Raw genomic sequence first — 16,825 nt, forward strand, 5'->3', positions numbered from 1 at the left:
ACACAACCTTTTATAGATACAGTGGCAAAAACAACTATTACTTCCAACTAGTAAAGTATACTTCACAACAACAAATTACACAACCTTTTATAGATACGGTAGCAAAAACAACTATTACTTCCAACTAGTAAAGTATACTTCACAACAACAAATTGCACAACCTTTTATAGATACGGTAGCAAAAACAACTATTACTTCCAACTAGTAAATTATACTTCACAACAACAAATTGCACAACCTTTTATAGATACGGTAGCAAAAACAACTATTACTTACAACTAGTAAATTATACTTCACAATAACAAGTTGCACAACGTTTTATAAATACAGTGGCAAAAACAACTATTACTTCCAACTAGTAAATTATACTTCACAACAACAAGTTGCACAACCTTTTATAGATACAGTGGCAAAAACAACTATTACTTCCAACTAGTAAAGTATACTTCACAACAACAGATGGTACAGCCTTTTTTAGATATAGTAGCAAAAAAACAAATATTACTTTACAACAACAGGTTGTGCAACCCGTTTTAATTACAGCAGCAAAATACAACAACAAAAAAACAAAACAACTATTACTTCCAAATTCCAAAAAACAACAAGAAAACGGTTTCCAGTTTAACGAATATTTCATATAAAGAATACCAGGTACTTATGGTACATGTATAAAGTGTTATTTTGGGTTCATATCTGGTTCACTTTCAGTAATACTACATTAGGCCAATTTCGCAACAGGTTTTCTAGAGAATAAAACATTAAATTCTATAATAATAAGTAGGTCAAATGTTCTCAAATTCGTTTTAAAACACAAATTCTAAAACTTTACATTACTATAGTTGAATAAAAAAAAGATAATATAAAAATTGGTATATTTTAAACATCTCACTGGTTAGTTAAGTAATTTAAAAAATTTGTCATGTGACTTCAAAAGAACACCTGTATTATTATTATGCTAACAATATTGAAATACGAAGAGATTATCTAATAAACCGATCAAATAAAGGCATAAATGTCTTTACCAGAAACTACCCAGATCTGTTAGACTGGTTTTCTCTATAGACGTTACACATGTTAAACTGATAAAGAATTATTTTCTCAATACATATTACACATGGTAAAGTAATAAAAACTGGTATTTTAATACATATTACACATGGTAAACTGATAAAGACTGGTTTACAAATACATATTGCACAGGTTAAACTAGTAGAGACTGGTTTTCTTAATACATATTGTACAGGTTAAGCTAGTAGAGACTGGTTTACAAATACATAATGTACAGGTTAAACTAGTAGAGACTGGTTTACAAATACATATTACACAGGTTAAACTAGTAGAGACTGGTTTACAAATACATATTACACAGGTTAAACTAGTAGAGACTGGTTTTCTTAATACATATTGCACAGGTTAAACTAGTAGAGACTGGTTTACAAATACATAATGTACAGGTTAAACTAGTAGAGACTGGTTTACAAATACATAATGTACAGGTTAAACTAGTAGAGACTGGTTTACAAATAATATTACACAGGTTAAACTAGTAGAGAATGGTTTTCTTAATACATATTACACATGTTAAACCGATAGACTGGTTTTATCAAATGGTTTAAGTAGTGTTTTTAATTGATTTTGCTGTGACAAAGTATATCAACAGATAATAAAAAATACGAAAGATTTCTGTTCCTGCTGTCTACCGGGATAATTTCACGTCTCTGTTGGTATCAAATCACAAAACACCAAAGATGTCACGTGGGAGTTTTATTCCTGATGAACTTCTCTCTTCGAACGTCGGCGAGATTGTGCACAATTTAGTATACTGTTCCATTAATGTGTTAGTGTTTTGTTCGTCGACTGGATTCTGCACAATTTTGTATACTGTTCCATTAATATGTTAGTGTTTTGCTCGTCGACTGGATTCTGCACAATTTAGTATACTGTTCCATTAATGTGTTAGTGTTTTGCTCGTCGACTTGATTCTGCACAATTTAGTATACTGTTCCATTAATGTGTTAGTGTTTTGTTCGTCGACTGGATTCTCACAATTTTGTATACTGTTCCATTAATATGTTAGTGTTTTGTTCGTCGACTGGATTCTGCACAATTTTGTATACTGTTCCATTAATATGTTAGTGTTTTGTTCGTCGACTGGATTCTGCACAATTTTGTATACTGTTCCATTAATGTGTTAGTGTTTTGTTCGTCGACTGGATTCTGCACAATTTTGTATACTGTTTCATTAATGTGTTAGTGTTTTGCTCGTCGACTGGATTCTGCACAATTTTGTATACTGTTCCATTAATTTTTTAGTGTTTTGCTCGTCGACTGGATTCTGCACAATTTTGTATACTGTTCCATTAATTTTTTAGTGTTTTGCTCGTCGACTTACAATTCTGTTGCTACACGTTGCTGTTGATCGCATGGGGAAAAGCTAAAACTTTCTTATAATTCCTGTTGTTTTGAATGCACATGCTTCGACTGTAAGGTTGGAGAGTGACACGTCATTAAAGGATGGAGTAGTGAGTCCACATTTCCGAGATGTTGATGGGATCGAGTGGAATTTTGTACCTCTTAATTTTCTTTTTCCAAGAATTACTGAATATACACACTCGTGTATAGCGCGCATATTTAAATGATCAAAACGAATAATTTATTCTCAAAATACACTTATTTCTGCCATATTTACAAGTTTGGTTTTTGTTAAGCACAAATCATCACAATGGGCTATCTGTGCTTTGCCCACCACGGGTATCGAAACCCGACTTTTAGCGTCGTAAATGCCATACACTCTTTCAAATCATTAATATATATATATTTCAAATAAAGAGAAAAACTGACTACACTACAACCCATTTTTAGGAACGATGTCTTTATGCGTTACTTTATGTTTCTATGTGTTTATATAAGAACCTAAAACAAACAGCTAACACTTGTTACTTAAAACACCAACTCCCAGGAAGAAAGCGTTATAAGATTTTTTTTCATCGCCTCATTTTTAAAATCCTATGCACAATAGCGCCACCTATCCACTGTATTACGAGTAAAAGACCGATCTTCAGTGTACTACATTTATTATTCTAAACAGAGGGATTCTTCTCAGTCATTCGTGTTTTCCTCATTAAAATATCTTCATATGCTAATACATTAACTTGATATACTTAAAAAATCGTTGTTGCTGTTAAACTACTAGGTTTATAAAAGAAACTTGAACGCGTTTATTTTCTTAAATGCTGTCTGGCACTCAAATTGATATGAAATACATTCAATTTCAAAACCATGCCACTTTTAAGAGGAAGGGATGAGAAAACTCAATTTCACGTCTGTAGATATGACTGTTAATGTCCATTAGGCTCTAACGCTTTTCTCATACGAACGTATGTTATTACATTTGGCAGAAACTACTTTCTATGTAATCCGAACCTGACCATTAAGATGAAGAAGCACAGCCATTACAAGGACAAAGAGTGGGTGAACAGCAGAAAGAAGAGATACCCTTTGACCTACGGAAGTGGCAGTCTAAGTCTGAGCCTTTTAACTGCAGAAGTTAAGTAATGATAGAGCTTGAGTATGCTGTGATAAAAGTGGAAAGGAATTTGTTTAAAAATATATTTCTTTGAAGAAAGCCTTGGATTCGCCTTTAAGCTTTTCATGTAAAATACACCTTGAAAAATCAATATATTTCAATCAAACTTGTGAAGAAAATATATCTACTGATTCGAGAGGTAATATCAGAGAAGGAATTTTATTTCTACTTTCAGCCAAATAAAGCAAATATCGCAACGTTGTTTGTTCGAAATATACAAACATATCTACATAATATTTATTGTTATAGCTAAACTTTAGCTATACTAACCTTTTTTGTTTCATAAAGTTCAGAATAAACAGGATGTGAAGATTAATAAGATAAAACATTTCAGAAAATTCAGTTGTACCGATGGGTAGTAATTAAAAATTTAAGACACATATTTCCCGAATGCCTATGTATGCTTTATTAATATTCATGTATACATTCTGAACGTTAAACACACACGCCGATCTTTCAATCAAGTGCAATCAATAACATAACCCAGATAAAAAAGTTCGAAATGTTTTATTCTAACAATTCTGTTTTCAATTCACCAACGACGGTCCTCTGGAGAATTGTAAGATGAAATATTTTAAAAGCAGATTGTTCTACTTTACTCAAATAAATCATTTATCAATCAACGTGGAGAATATTTCCACATATAATACGTAGCGGGGGAAAGATAACCCAATTTAAACAGTGTCTTTACGTCCGGAGAAATATATTATCCAGTAGAAATTATCGTTGAAGCTACAAACAAAGAGGCTGAGTTGACAGAAAAAATACGATGAAAGTAGAAATAAAGAAATTTAGATTTTAACGAGGAATATCCGTTTAAATTACAAAACAAAGAAAGCTGAGTTAACAGAAATAATTTACTTATCGTAGAAAGAAAGAAATTTAAATTTTAACGAGGAATATCCGTTTAAATTACAGAACAAAGAAAGCTGAGTTAACGGAAATAATTTACTTACCGTAGAAAGAAAGAAATTTGAATTTTAAGAGATTATCTACAGAGGCGAAAGAACTAATATGCTGAAAGTCCGGAAATAAATAAATTCGTTTGTTTGTTGTTCAGCGCATAGATACACAATTGGCTATCTGTGTTCTGACCACTACGGGTATTGAAACTCGGTTTTTAGCATACTACTGAGCCACTGAGGAGCAAGTGAGATTCGAGTTTTAACAGAGAATATCTTCTTAAAAAGCGGTCAGTTAACACAATCAATCTGCTGAAAGCAGAAAGAAAAAGTCGCAGTTTTATCAGAGAATATCTGATGAAACTACACACAAAGATGTTGAATTGACAGAAGAAATCTGTTGAAAGCGAGAAGCAATTCGGGTTTTAACAAAGAAAATCTACAGAAACTACTGACAAAGAAACTGAGTTGACAGAAATAATCTGCTGAGGGTAGAAAGAAAAAGTCCCAGTTTTATCAGAGAATATCTGATGAAACTACACACAAAGATGTTGAATTGACAGAAGAAATCTGTTGAAAGTGAGAAGCAATTCGGGTTTTAACAAAGAAAATCTACAGAAACTACTGACAAAGAAACTGAGTTGACAGAAATAATCTGCTGAGGGTAGAAAGAAAGAAATTCGAATTTTATCAAAAATACTTAAGGCAACTAAAGACAAAGATGCTGAGTTGACAGAAGAAATATACTGAAAGTATGAAGTTCGAGTTTTATCAGAGAATATCTATTTAAACTACAAACAAAGAAACTGAGTCACAGACATAATCTGATGAATGTCGAAAGAAAGCAAGCTAAATGATCTAACAGCGAATTTACAGTTAATGCTTAAATTAAAGTTATACATTTAAAGCACTATCAAGGGACTGCAAACGAGTCTTGTGTTGTTGACTCCGAGAAAATACGACTTGCAAGTCTGATCAACATATTTATTCACAAATTACGTTTGTACATTAGATAATTCCACCACTACAGTCGTTTTTTACAAACTTACCCTCATGCCAGGTCCGTGTTGATTGGTTTATTACGGTTCTTTCAGATTGTTTCAGAATTTCGCAGGAAGCTATACAAGGACTATCTGCGTATACTCATTCTTGATTTCGAACTGGTAGACTAGAAGATAAGGCAGCTAGTTAACAACATCCGCCACCAGTTCTTGGCTACACTTATCAGATTCTTTAGTGTGATTTGACCGTTACTCCAATTGAGAACTCACGGCCCGAAATTGGGAAGTAAATATTTGAGGCATCGGGTCGCAAACCCTGAAATCTCAGGTTCTTAGTCTGGGTACGCTACTTGACCCTTCTAGACTTTATCTTTGAATCGCTTTAGCCTTGAACGCTTAAAATAAAGCTTTAATATCCTATCGTTTGTAAATATGTCAGGGGTCGTCAACATAGAAAGAATCAAATTAAACCACGTACAGTAGCTGTTTCTGTCAAGATTTCATAAGAGATAAGCTTTACTCCGATATTAATAAAAAATGATAACAATATGATATGGGACTTCCTGGTGTCTGAAATAGAGTGTGTATCGGATATCTTTTTTGATGTGTGTTTTAGGTGTAGAAGACAGATAGCCAAAGGATAACACGCGTAACGGTTATGTCTTTCAGGTGCCTTGTTTCTTTTATACATTTGCTATAGTTCAAATATTTGTATCATGTTTATTGAGGTAAAGTTGGGAGTAACATATATACTATATTCCTTAACTACTTTAAGAGCTTCTTCTACTTCCAGAAGAATACAGTGTTCATGATCCGAGAACAGTTTAACAAAGCTGAAATTTTTGGAGTATATTGTAGGTATTGTCCACCATGTGGAGTTTTGTAGTTTGGGGCAACTAAAGGTTTTTTTTTTTGCAAAAGTAACCTACAACAGAGCAGGAGCCGAGGTAACGCAAGTTTCTTGTTAGTCCTTTGCACAAATTGAAATACAATTATCCTGCCTGCAGTTGAATATATGTCTGGGTATTTGCAATCGGAAAAGTGAAATAAAAGGGGATTCTCGCCCCCAAAGAATAGACTCTGGTAAACCTCTCTTCTAAGGTTTTACTTACTGGTATTGTGATGTGTGGGAAGTTACAAAATTGTAAGATTTAGTTAAGTCCCCCAGTGGCTCAGCGGTAAGCCTGTAGCCTTATAACGCTAAAACCGGGTTTCAATATCTGTACGAGGGCGCAGAATAGATAGCCCATTGTATAGTTTTGGGCTTAACAACAAACAAACAAAAGTTTGCTGTGTTAGGCAACTGGATAACTCTTCATATACAGAAAAATAAGGAAACAATTGTTTTCGAAATGAAACGGAAACTTTTACGAAACTAATCAACTGTACCTTTTTGCATACAAGATATGTAATAAGTTGAATTAAACATAGAATAAAAGTTGTTACTGTAAACCTAAATAGGAAGCAAACTGTTGATTTATCAAAACTCCAAGGTTGTTTGTATGTTTTACTTACTTCTTGAGAACACTTCTGAGTTACCTGTTTTGTAATTGTTAATCTCAACACGTATTTGTCAAATCGAATATATGACAGATTTACTGAATCCTTGGTATCTGTAAATAGTGAAGAGATATCTTGGTAAAATGGAATTAAAGTAATGTACGAATATTCACTGACTAATAAGGAGTTTTTCTAAGAGGCTTTAAGAAGGAGGCTTACCAACACCATATTTGTAACAGCCAATCAAGAACTTTAAGACATATATCATGCCTAAATGTACAGGTCAATGAACTTTCACTTCAATTTTTGAAAATGTGTTATTATTCTTAACATCAACTGTAGCACTAAGTTTTGCAAAAACAACAACACACCATTCCCGTGCATCGTTGACAAGAGTTAACATAACGATTGTTATGCAGCTATATAAATGATAAGTGGATAACAGTAAGTGTTTACTGTTGTAATAAGCTGTCTGAAGTATAATTTTCATGGATGGAAAACATAAAACTACAAAGATTTAAATAAAAGCCTTTTGAGAAAAAAAATTCAATGTTTTAGCTAATAATAGGAAAAGGAGGATGCAAGATATTTTAGAAACTATCATACTTTAAACAATAATCATAGTAATTTGTTATTTTATTTTAAATAAAACACTTTATAGTTTTTTGTTTTGCTTTTCTGTCACACACAATCATTATTTCTAAGATTCCTTAATTAACAGGCATGATTAATGTTCGGTAAAACTTGGTTCTTGTGATTGGTTGAAAGCAAAAAGGGCCATTTTAGCGCTGGTCTTATAAGAATATATACGTATTATCGTCATTTTCATATTTGAAATGCTTTACTGAATATTCTAAAATTGGGGATAAAAAATTTAACGAACTTCTACTATTAGAAAGAGGAGAAGACTCAGATTTGCAATAATATATAATAATAATAATAACCAGGCAAGAAAATACACATAACGAAATATCACGGTCCCTTATTTAGTGGGACGTTTTATGTTAACACTAGGAAACTTTAAAAAATACACTGGTTTGGTTTTACGAGGAAATAAATAACTAGTCAAAAAACATTCCTATTTTGTCGTTAGGCCTTGGTTTATATTTAGTACAGTACGCGAAGAGATAAACATAAAAACTATTTAAATTTCCAGAATTACATACACGCAAAGTAAACACGAATTGTTCACTCGTTTCCACACAGATAACCAGCTGGTAGTGTTTACCAAAAACGCCCGAAAAGCGAAACGGGAACAATTAATTCGTTTATAATTATACTCTGTAAAATAGAATTTATGACTTGTCTCTTTATCGTATAATACCCATTTCAAAACTGACTAAACACCGTGATAACAGTATCTGCTTCGTTTTGCTAAATTGGGTCATCAACCCTTACTTTATCGTGATCATAAGGACCCTCCCCCGCCAGAGACCAGCCTGTGAATTTAGTTCTTTTTTAGGTGTATAAATCTTATAAATAGTTTTATAATGCTAAAGATAAAAGGCAGTTTGAAAAAAGAATAATAATATAATGTTTATTATATTGTTCGTTTAGGAAAACAAATAAAGGAAATATTTTGGGTCAGTCAAGAAACATACCATGTTTGAGTTCACAGTTTAGAGCATAGCTTTATTAGGGAGAAAGAACAAAAAACATAAGAATTAAAAAAAGTGTAATTTACCACAAATAAAACTGTTATTAGGATATCAGGATTAAAAAGTACACTTTTGTGCAATGTTATTCAATCTATCTTTCCATATTAAGCCACAGTAGTGGCATTGTTTGCACATGCAGAAGAAATAGATATTACAAGTAAATATTATGCCTTAATTTGCGGACTCGGCTAATCTTCGTTACGTTTATGTTTCGAGAATTCTGAGACCACACGTATATTAAGAGTGTGTAGTTTGTCTCAGCAAGGGAACCGATGCCTAAAGTGATTTTCTGAAAGAGTCGTTTCTCGACCTGCATACATAGACTCACACACACATACATACATACACATGCATACACACATACATACATACACATGCATACACACACATACATACATACACATGCATACACACATACATACATACACATGCATACACACACAAACATACATACACATGCATACACACATACATACATACATACGGACGTACATTTAGTGTGCAGAAGAAAAGACAAGTATATTCATCAAAGCGGTTTCATCAGTATTATGTAAATTGTTTACATAACTAAACACAGACCATTCTGGTCCAGAAGCTATACTTACTATATGCACTTGAACAAAATAATAGTCTTAATTGGGTGTATCACACATTACCGATATTTACTTCTAAATTACAGGTTTGATTTAATGTAAGTGATACAACGGTATATCACAGTTTCAAATATGATGTAATGATAGGGTACAGTCACGACACTTGCATGCAGGTAAACATAGCTTACAAGAAGGCTGTTACTATTTCGTGAACGAGGATCTTTCTTGCATTGTTTTAAAGGTTTTCGTGACTGACGTCTGCTTTCGCAAAGACGTATATTTATAAAGGACAATTCAATAACTAAAATTAACTAAAACCAAAAAGTTAATTTGAAAAACCACGTTTACATGAATCAGTTGCGTCATTAGAATACATATACGCTGATTAATATTCAGGTTTCCACATGTTTTTAATGAAAAACAAAGTCAGTGTATTTTCACTTACCAGTCAATAAATGATTTTTTACTTACCCCACTCTCCTGTATCACAATAGAATAAAGGATTATTTTGTGACCAGAAAAAAGCCTCTGAAACTTGAGTTGTTGTTATATTATACTTGCTGGTCGTCAGAAAACCCGACTCGAAAAGCAGGTGAATCCCCGTTAGAAAAAATATTATATTATTCACCTCAACCTTGTTATTTCAATTTACAGTTGGATTTAATGATTGTGTTTAAATAGATATATAATGGAAAACAACTGTAAAAGAAAGAAACGAGTAACATATTTGGTCACCATTTAAACAATAAGAACGTGGTGAGTTACATCAAAACGGTAAATTAATTGCGTTTTTATCCTTGCTTATATTAATTATTTATCGTACTAGCTCTATTTTCTTTTACAAACACAACAAATATATATTATCTTTCGTGGCTTCATTAACCTAAAAAAAAGTAATGAGTTCACATAATTAGCCTCCAAATTTAAGAGTTTGTTAAATGCATCACATTAGCTCGTAGTTTTTATTTACGGATTAGTAGATCAAAAATTGATCGTAAATGTTGAAACTAGCGGGTAATTACAATCAATTCTGCCTCGTGTATAGGATGAAATGTGGGATAATTAAGCACCTACACTCCGATCACAGTCTTGTACTACACGTACACGAGCGTTTCGTGTATTCGTTATAATATCCAGTTTTAAAAACAAACAAAAATAAAGGTTAGTGTCTGCTATGACAGGTGAATTTATTAGACACTTTTTAGAGAACAACGATTTGACGCGTTAGTTGTGAGACACTGTGTATGTATGGAGGAAGAATGTGTGTGCATATACATATATAAGACTTATAAGATCACGATGATACTAGAAAATCACTTTTGAAATAGATATTCATATGATGCAGTAGTAGTTGTAAATTAATGAAAGGAACAAAATACTTACCCTAGCTGGTCTTAAAATGTTGCCACCAGAGCTGCGTAATAACTCTCTTCGTTTAATTCTACCTTTAGTAGCCTCGCAGTTTCTGAGAGCTCCTGATGTTTCTGTATTGTGTATTCCTATGTTTGTTTGATGAGACCCGTCTTGTATTGATTTCTGAACCCCATCTTCAACCCTGACCTGTCCAAGAGTCACTTGCTCTTTTGGAAAACGCAGCTCATCACGAAAAGACTCTTCTGATTTAGATTTTTGACAATTATCTGGGATTTTACAATGTCCTTCATCTGGAACAAGGATGTCCAGCTTATGCGAGTTTTCAGTTGAATTCTTTAAATAAGTGACGTCATGCTTCTCAAATGTCGGATTAGTGTCTGTTAGCTTCTCACACAACGGTTTCCTAGAATAGGACAGTTCTACTGCCACATTCTGTAAGCTTTTATCTATTTTATCGATTGTACAGTAATCAGAGAGACGCTCAGGGCTTATCTCATCTCTATTCATTTCTGTTTCTTCTGAAGTCAGTGTCTGGTGTCGAACGACTCCGATAGGTTGTGAACCAAAAGAATTATCGTCTTTGTTAACGAAAGATGGTCGAACTGTGTGGTTGTTTAGTTTACTTTTACCTCCGTCAGCATTGCGCTGAGTAGAATCGTTAACCGTTTCTTTAATCGGTTTGTTGCAAGTGGGTCGTAATTCTGTTTCTGAGAACTCTATCCTAACACTCTCTCTTTCGGGTGGCCCAACTATCTCAGCGAGTCTTTCATTATTGGTCTTGCCCTTTACAGCATCCAAATCTGAGGAATTATCGCAATCAATCCATAAGATGTCAGTCAAGTGTTCACAGCTGAGAAGTGATTGCGAGTTGTCTCGTGCCTCGCGAGAGGATGACGAGGTAAACGTATTTCGAGTTGCGCCATTGTTTGGAATTAAAACACTTTCTCCCGTAACAGAATAACTCACTGTAGCTTGTGCCTCAGGTTCGTTAGTTTGTCCGTTGTCGGAAGAAGTCTAAGGAAATAATATATTAAAAAAGAAATATCATACCGAATTTCTAAAAAAAATCGAACGCATATTGTAAAAAATGCAAAAACAAATCATTAAGGATCATTTTTAGTTTAAATACAATATTATCATCAAATAAAATAAACTTGCTAGCACTAAGTATGGTACCCAAACCGACGAAAACAGAATTCTTTAATTGTGATTATTCAAAGGATATAAAATATAGATTCGGAAATGAAGATCTGATTGTTAATTGCTTTTGAATTTTGCACAATGATATTTAAAGGCTATCTGCACTAGTCTTTCTTAAGTTAGCAGTGATAGACTAGAGGGAAGGTAGCTATTTAACACCAACCACAGCCAAATCTTGGGCTACCATTTTATCAAAGAATAGTGAGATTGACCATCACTTTATAATGCCCCCACGGCTGAAAGGTCGGGCATGTTCGATGATGGGTGTTCGAACCTGCAATAATCATCCTGCAACCAAAAATTTTATAAAATTACATTTTCATTATTATATTACGAAAGACGTGACCCTGATAAATATTTATTTATTTTTCTGTTAATAAGCACAAAGCTAAGCGATGCTGTACCCACCGGCTTTTAGCGTTATTAGCTCTCAGGTTTAACGCAAAGCCACGGGGGGCGGGCTTACTCTTATATGGTTAGTTGTTATAAGACTAAAGCTTTAATGTATGTTCACGCTGCATGTGGGTTCATACCCTCTATAGTGCTCGTTTTGTTTGTTTGTTACGGATTTCGCGCAAAGCTACACGAGGGCTATCTGCGCTAGCCGTCCCTAATTTGGCAGTGCAAGACTAGAGGGAAGGCAACTAGTCATCACCAACTCTTGGGCTACTCTTTTACCAACGAATAGTGGGATTGATCGTCACATTATAACGCCTCCACGGCTAAAAGAGCGAGTTGTGACGGGGATTCGAACCCGCGACCCACAGATTACGAGTCGAGCGCCCTAACCACCTGACCATACCGGCCACTATACAGGTAGCTTATTTTCTTGAATACCCATGATGCTTCTGTGATCCAGGGTTTCCAAAGGACACGTGTGTTTACTAAGATATGAATACCACACCTTATTCTCCTGAATAGATATTTTAGTAACGCCACTGTGATTCCCGATTTCCAAAGAACACGTGTGTTTATTAAGATACGAATACCACACCTTATCCTTCTGAATAGATATTTTAGTGACGCCATTGTGATTCCCGATTTCCAAAGGACACGTGCGTTTATTAAGATACGAATACCACACCTTATCCTCCCGAATAGATATTTAATGTCGCCACTGTGATTCCCGATTTCCAAAGGACACGTGTGTTTATTAAGATACGAATACCACACCTTATCCTCCCGAATAGATATTTAATGACGCCATTGTGATTCCCGATTTCCAAAGGACACGTGTGTTTATTAAGATACGAATACCACACCTTATCCTCTCAACAGATATATTGGTGACCCCACTATATTTTCATATTAGAATAATTGAGTGCGTATTACACGAACAAGACAGAATTTTGTCCTTGTACGTTGATCATTACTTTACAATTTCTCTTCATATCAAGAAAACGAAAGAAGACGAACTCTATTACCCTTCATTCAATACATTATACCTCATTATTATATTACCGTCACCTTCTCTTTTGAACTTATCTTGTGTTTATTATCTTTGTCATTCAGTATTTGAGTTGTCATTTACTGGTTAATGTTATCTTTGTCATTCAGTATTTGAGTTGTCATTTACTGGTTAATGTTATCTTTGTCATTTAGTATTTGAGTTGTCATTTACTGGTTAATGTTATCTTTGTCATTTAGTATTTGAGTTGTCATTTACTGGTTAATGTTATCTTTGTCATTTAGTATTTGAGTTTTCATTTACTGGTTAATGTTATCTTTGTCAATTAGTGTTTGAGTTTTTATGTAAGCGTAAGTGTGTGCCTACATAAATCAATACTGAGTGTTTGTTTTTACGTCACTGAAACACATTCCTTTAATAAATTTGCTTTGTTTCAAGGTTCAGTTAGAGTAATATATTCGACTTTCCAGAAATAAGATTCTGTGGAACAAGATTGACCTACTTATATGTATATATTGACTCACGCAGTAACATCAGCTGCAGAAACCACACGTCACTTACTAAAATACATTTGTTGTGCTTGTTTCCAGCACGGAACACACATATGGGGCAGTTTCGTAATGCTATATACAACTAGCTATATATGTATTGATGCACATGTGTATCATAAGTTATTTTTGTTTTGGTGTTTTACTATTCATGTATCTACCTTGCATGTGTATCATAAGTTATTACTGTTTTGGTCTTTTACTATCCAGCTATCTACCTTACATCTCACCCCTGGATAACTGTGATGTACAAACTTTCGGTGTCTGCTAATTACCAAGGGTAGGGTAAATATATACCTTAATTCAGTTTATATACAATTTTTGTTTTTACTTAATACACACAAACACACGTTCATAGATAAAATGATTACTTTTATATCACATTACGTACGAGTGCTTGAGCTTTTAAAATAATATATCCTCTGTAAAATAGGCCCGGCATGGCCAGGTGGTTAGGGCACTCGACTCGCAGTCTGCGGGTCGCGGGTTCGAATCCCTATCACACCAAACATGCTCGCCCTTTTAGCCGTGGGGGCGTTATAATGTGACGGTCAATCCCACTATTCGTTAGTAAAAGAGTAGCCCAAGAGTTGGCGGTGGGTGGTGATGACTAGCTGCCTTCCCTCTAGTCTTACACTGCTAAATTAGGGATGGCTAGCGCAGATAGCCCTCGTGTAGCTTTGCGTGAAATTCAAAAACAAACAAACTTGTGTAAAATAGTAATCATCAAATAAGAAGAAATAATGTGGGGGAAACCCTCCACCAGTTGCAAGTTTACAACGCTAAAATCGGATTATAATCGAGGAGAAATAGCTTTTAAAACGAACGTATATATATATACAAAATAATGAATTATTTCTTGATCATTTAATACGCTGGAAAAATTATGTGTATAATTATTCACAATTATACACAATTTTTTCAGCGTAGTAAATGATTAAAAAATAATTCATCTTTTTGTATATATATACGTTCGTTTTAAAAGCCATAATTGTGAATAATTATTAAATTTTTAGACGTGAAAATTATCACTATATACGTAGAATTTTTTATATATATCTTTGCGAGGATAAAACATGGTATTAAGGCGCTTGTTTTGCGAACTCGTCATAGTTTGTTCTATCTTTAGGTTTCAATAAGTTTTCTGAGCTATTGATTAGCATACTTCGGAAGTGAAGAAACTCAAAAGCTATTTTTTGACTTGTTCACAAGAAACGACTTGAACTGGTTGAAACATATATTACTTTAGAGCTTCAGGCAACAAAATCCATTCATTTTATATTTTGCAAGGAATTTATAGCATAAGATGAGCCCTAACTGCAATGTGCCACAGGTGTTTTACCCACCTGGCCAGTCATTCATAAACTGAACACAACTCTGTCGGGTTTACTGAGCTTCCCATTTCCTTCTTTCTAGCATGCCACTTCCTTGATTGTTGAATTGTCTCCATCAAATAATTTATATAAATAACTACGTGTACACTGTTGTGCCATAAAACTGCTATACTAAGGCAACAATTACTTTAAACAGGTTGTTATATAAGCCTACATTGATTCGTCAAATTATCTTGTCACTAGGTCTGTAGAGAACACGCGCACATGCGCACTACGTACACCGAAGAATCTAATCGAAAGACGATTTCCCTCAGTAATCAAGCGTTTTTAGTACACAGAAAGAAAAAAAAAGATAACATAAACCATTCTGTATTCCAATAAATGATACGACTTGTAAAATAGTATCGTGTACTAAAAGTTGGAATCGTCATTTTCAAGTTTACACAATACATCGTTAACATACCTGATACGACTTGTAAAATAGTATCGTGTACTAAAAGTTGGAATCGTCATTTTCAAGTTTACACAATACATCGTTAACATACCTGATACGACTTGTAAAATAGTATCGTGTACTAAAAGTTGGAATCGTCATTTTCAAGTTTACACAATACATCGTTAACATACCTGATACGACTTGTAAAATAGTATCGTGTACTAAAAGTTGGAATCGTCATTTTCAAGTTTACACAATACATCGTTAACATACCATTACATTCGAACATTACCTCTTGTTCTATTCCCCCACACTCTAGTTGGTTCGTTGTGGTTAACATATGAAGAAAGTCTAAGCAAGTTATTAATCTTAATACCATAAAGGAGGAGATGAAAAATACCACTTCCAAGCTTGTGGCGAGCATTAACTATACAATAAAAAAAAACATAAACCAAGAGAAAGGAAACAACGAGAACAAAGCGACACAAGTAACACCAAATTACAAACTAGTGTCTAAAATATTCCTGGTTTTTGAGGTATCCGCAGAAGTTGACTATACAACGCGGTAGGGTTACACTGTCTACTAGATTTAACCCTAGATCACATGTTTTACCTGTTGTGAGTGGAATTGAGTGTTCAAGCCCACAGAATCGCACATCTATACCACCTTTCACTGTTTACAGCCATTTATGGAAGAAATAAATAAAAAGCCAAAAAAATAAGGGGGTTATTAAATCAGACAGCTGGGGATGATAAGACAAACTTTATCCTCTATGGCAGTCTGCACTGGTTGAAATTAAGATGGTTTATTTCAAGCATCGTAGAAAACACGCTTCATTAGTCCACGGATGCGCCCGATGAATTGCTTTATCATTTAACGACTTCTATAACCACCATAACAAACCCATAGTTAGGCTATGGGGGATGCACCCGTTGAATTTCTTTATCATGTAACAACTTATATAACTATCATGTTTTTTTTTATATCTAAATTATGGTGGGTGCGCCCGATGAATTGTTTTATCATTTAACGACTTCTATAACCACCATAACAAACCCATAGTTAGGCTATGGGGGATGCACCCGTTGAATTTCTTTATCATGTAACAACTTATATAACCATCATGTTTTTTTTATATCTAAATTATGGTGGGTGCGCCCGTTGAATTGTTTTATCATTTAACGACTTCTATAACCACCGCAACAAACCCATAGTTAGGCTTTGGGGGATGCACCCGTTGAATTGTTTTATCATTTAACGACTTCTATAACCACCGCAACAAAC

At 34.1% G+C, this 16,825-nt stretch overlaps 1 protein-coding gene across 1 annotated transcript in view; it reads right to left on the minus strand.

Moving 5' to 3' along the window:
* LOC111085704 overlaps positions 1 to 16,825 on the minus strand; it is a 120,028-nt gene that overhangs the window by 48,540 nt on the left and 54,663 nt on the right. The window contains exon 2 of the mRNA XM_022385557.1: positions 10,624 to 11,628. Within this exon, the coding sequence (XP_022241265.1) occupies positions 10,624 to 11,628 (1,005 nt within the window). The remainder of the gene's footprint in view (positions 1 to 10,623; positions 11,629 to 16,825) is intronic.

The sequence above is a fragment of the Limulus polyphemus genome, unplaced genomic scaffold (assembly GCF_000517525.1).
Source record: "Limulus polyphemus unplaced genomic scaffold, Limulus_polyphemus-2.1.2 Scaffold564, whole genome shotgun sequence".
In the NCBI taxonomy this organism is placed as follows: domain Eukaryota; kingdom Metazoa; phylum Arthropoda; class Merostomata; order Xiphosura; family Limulidae; genus Limulus; species Limulus polyphemus.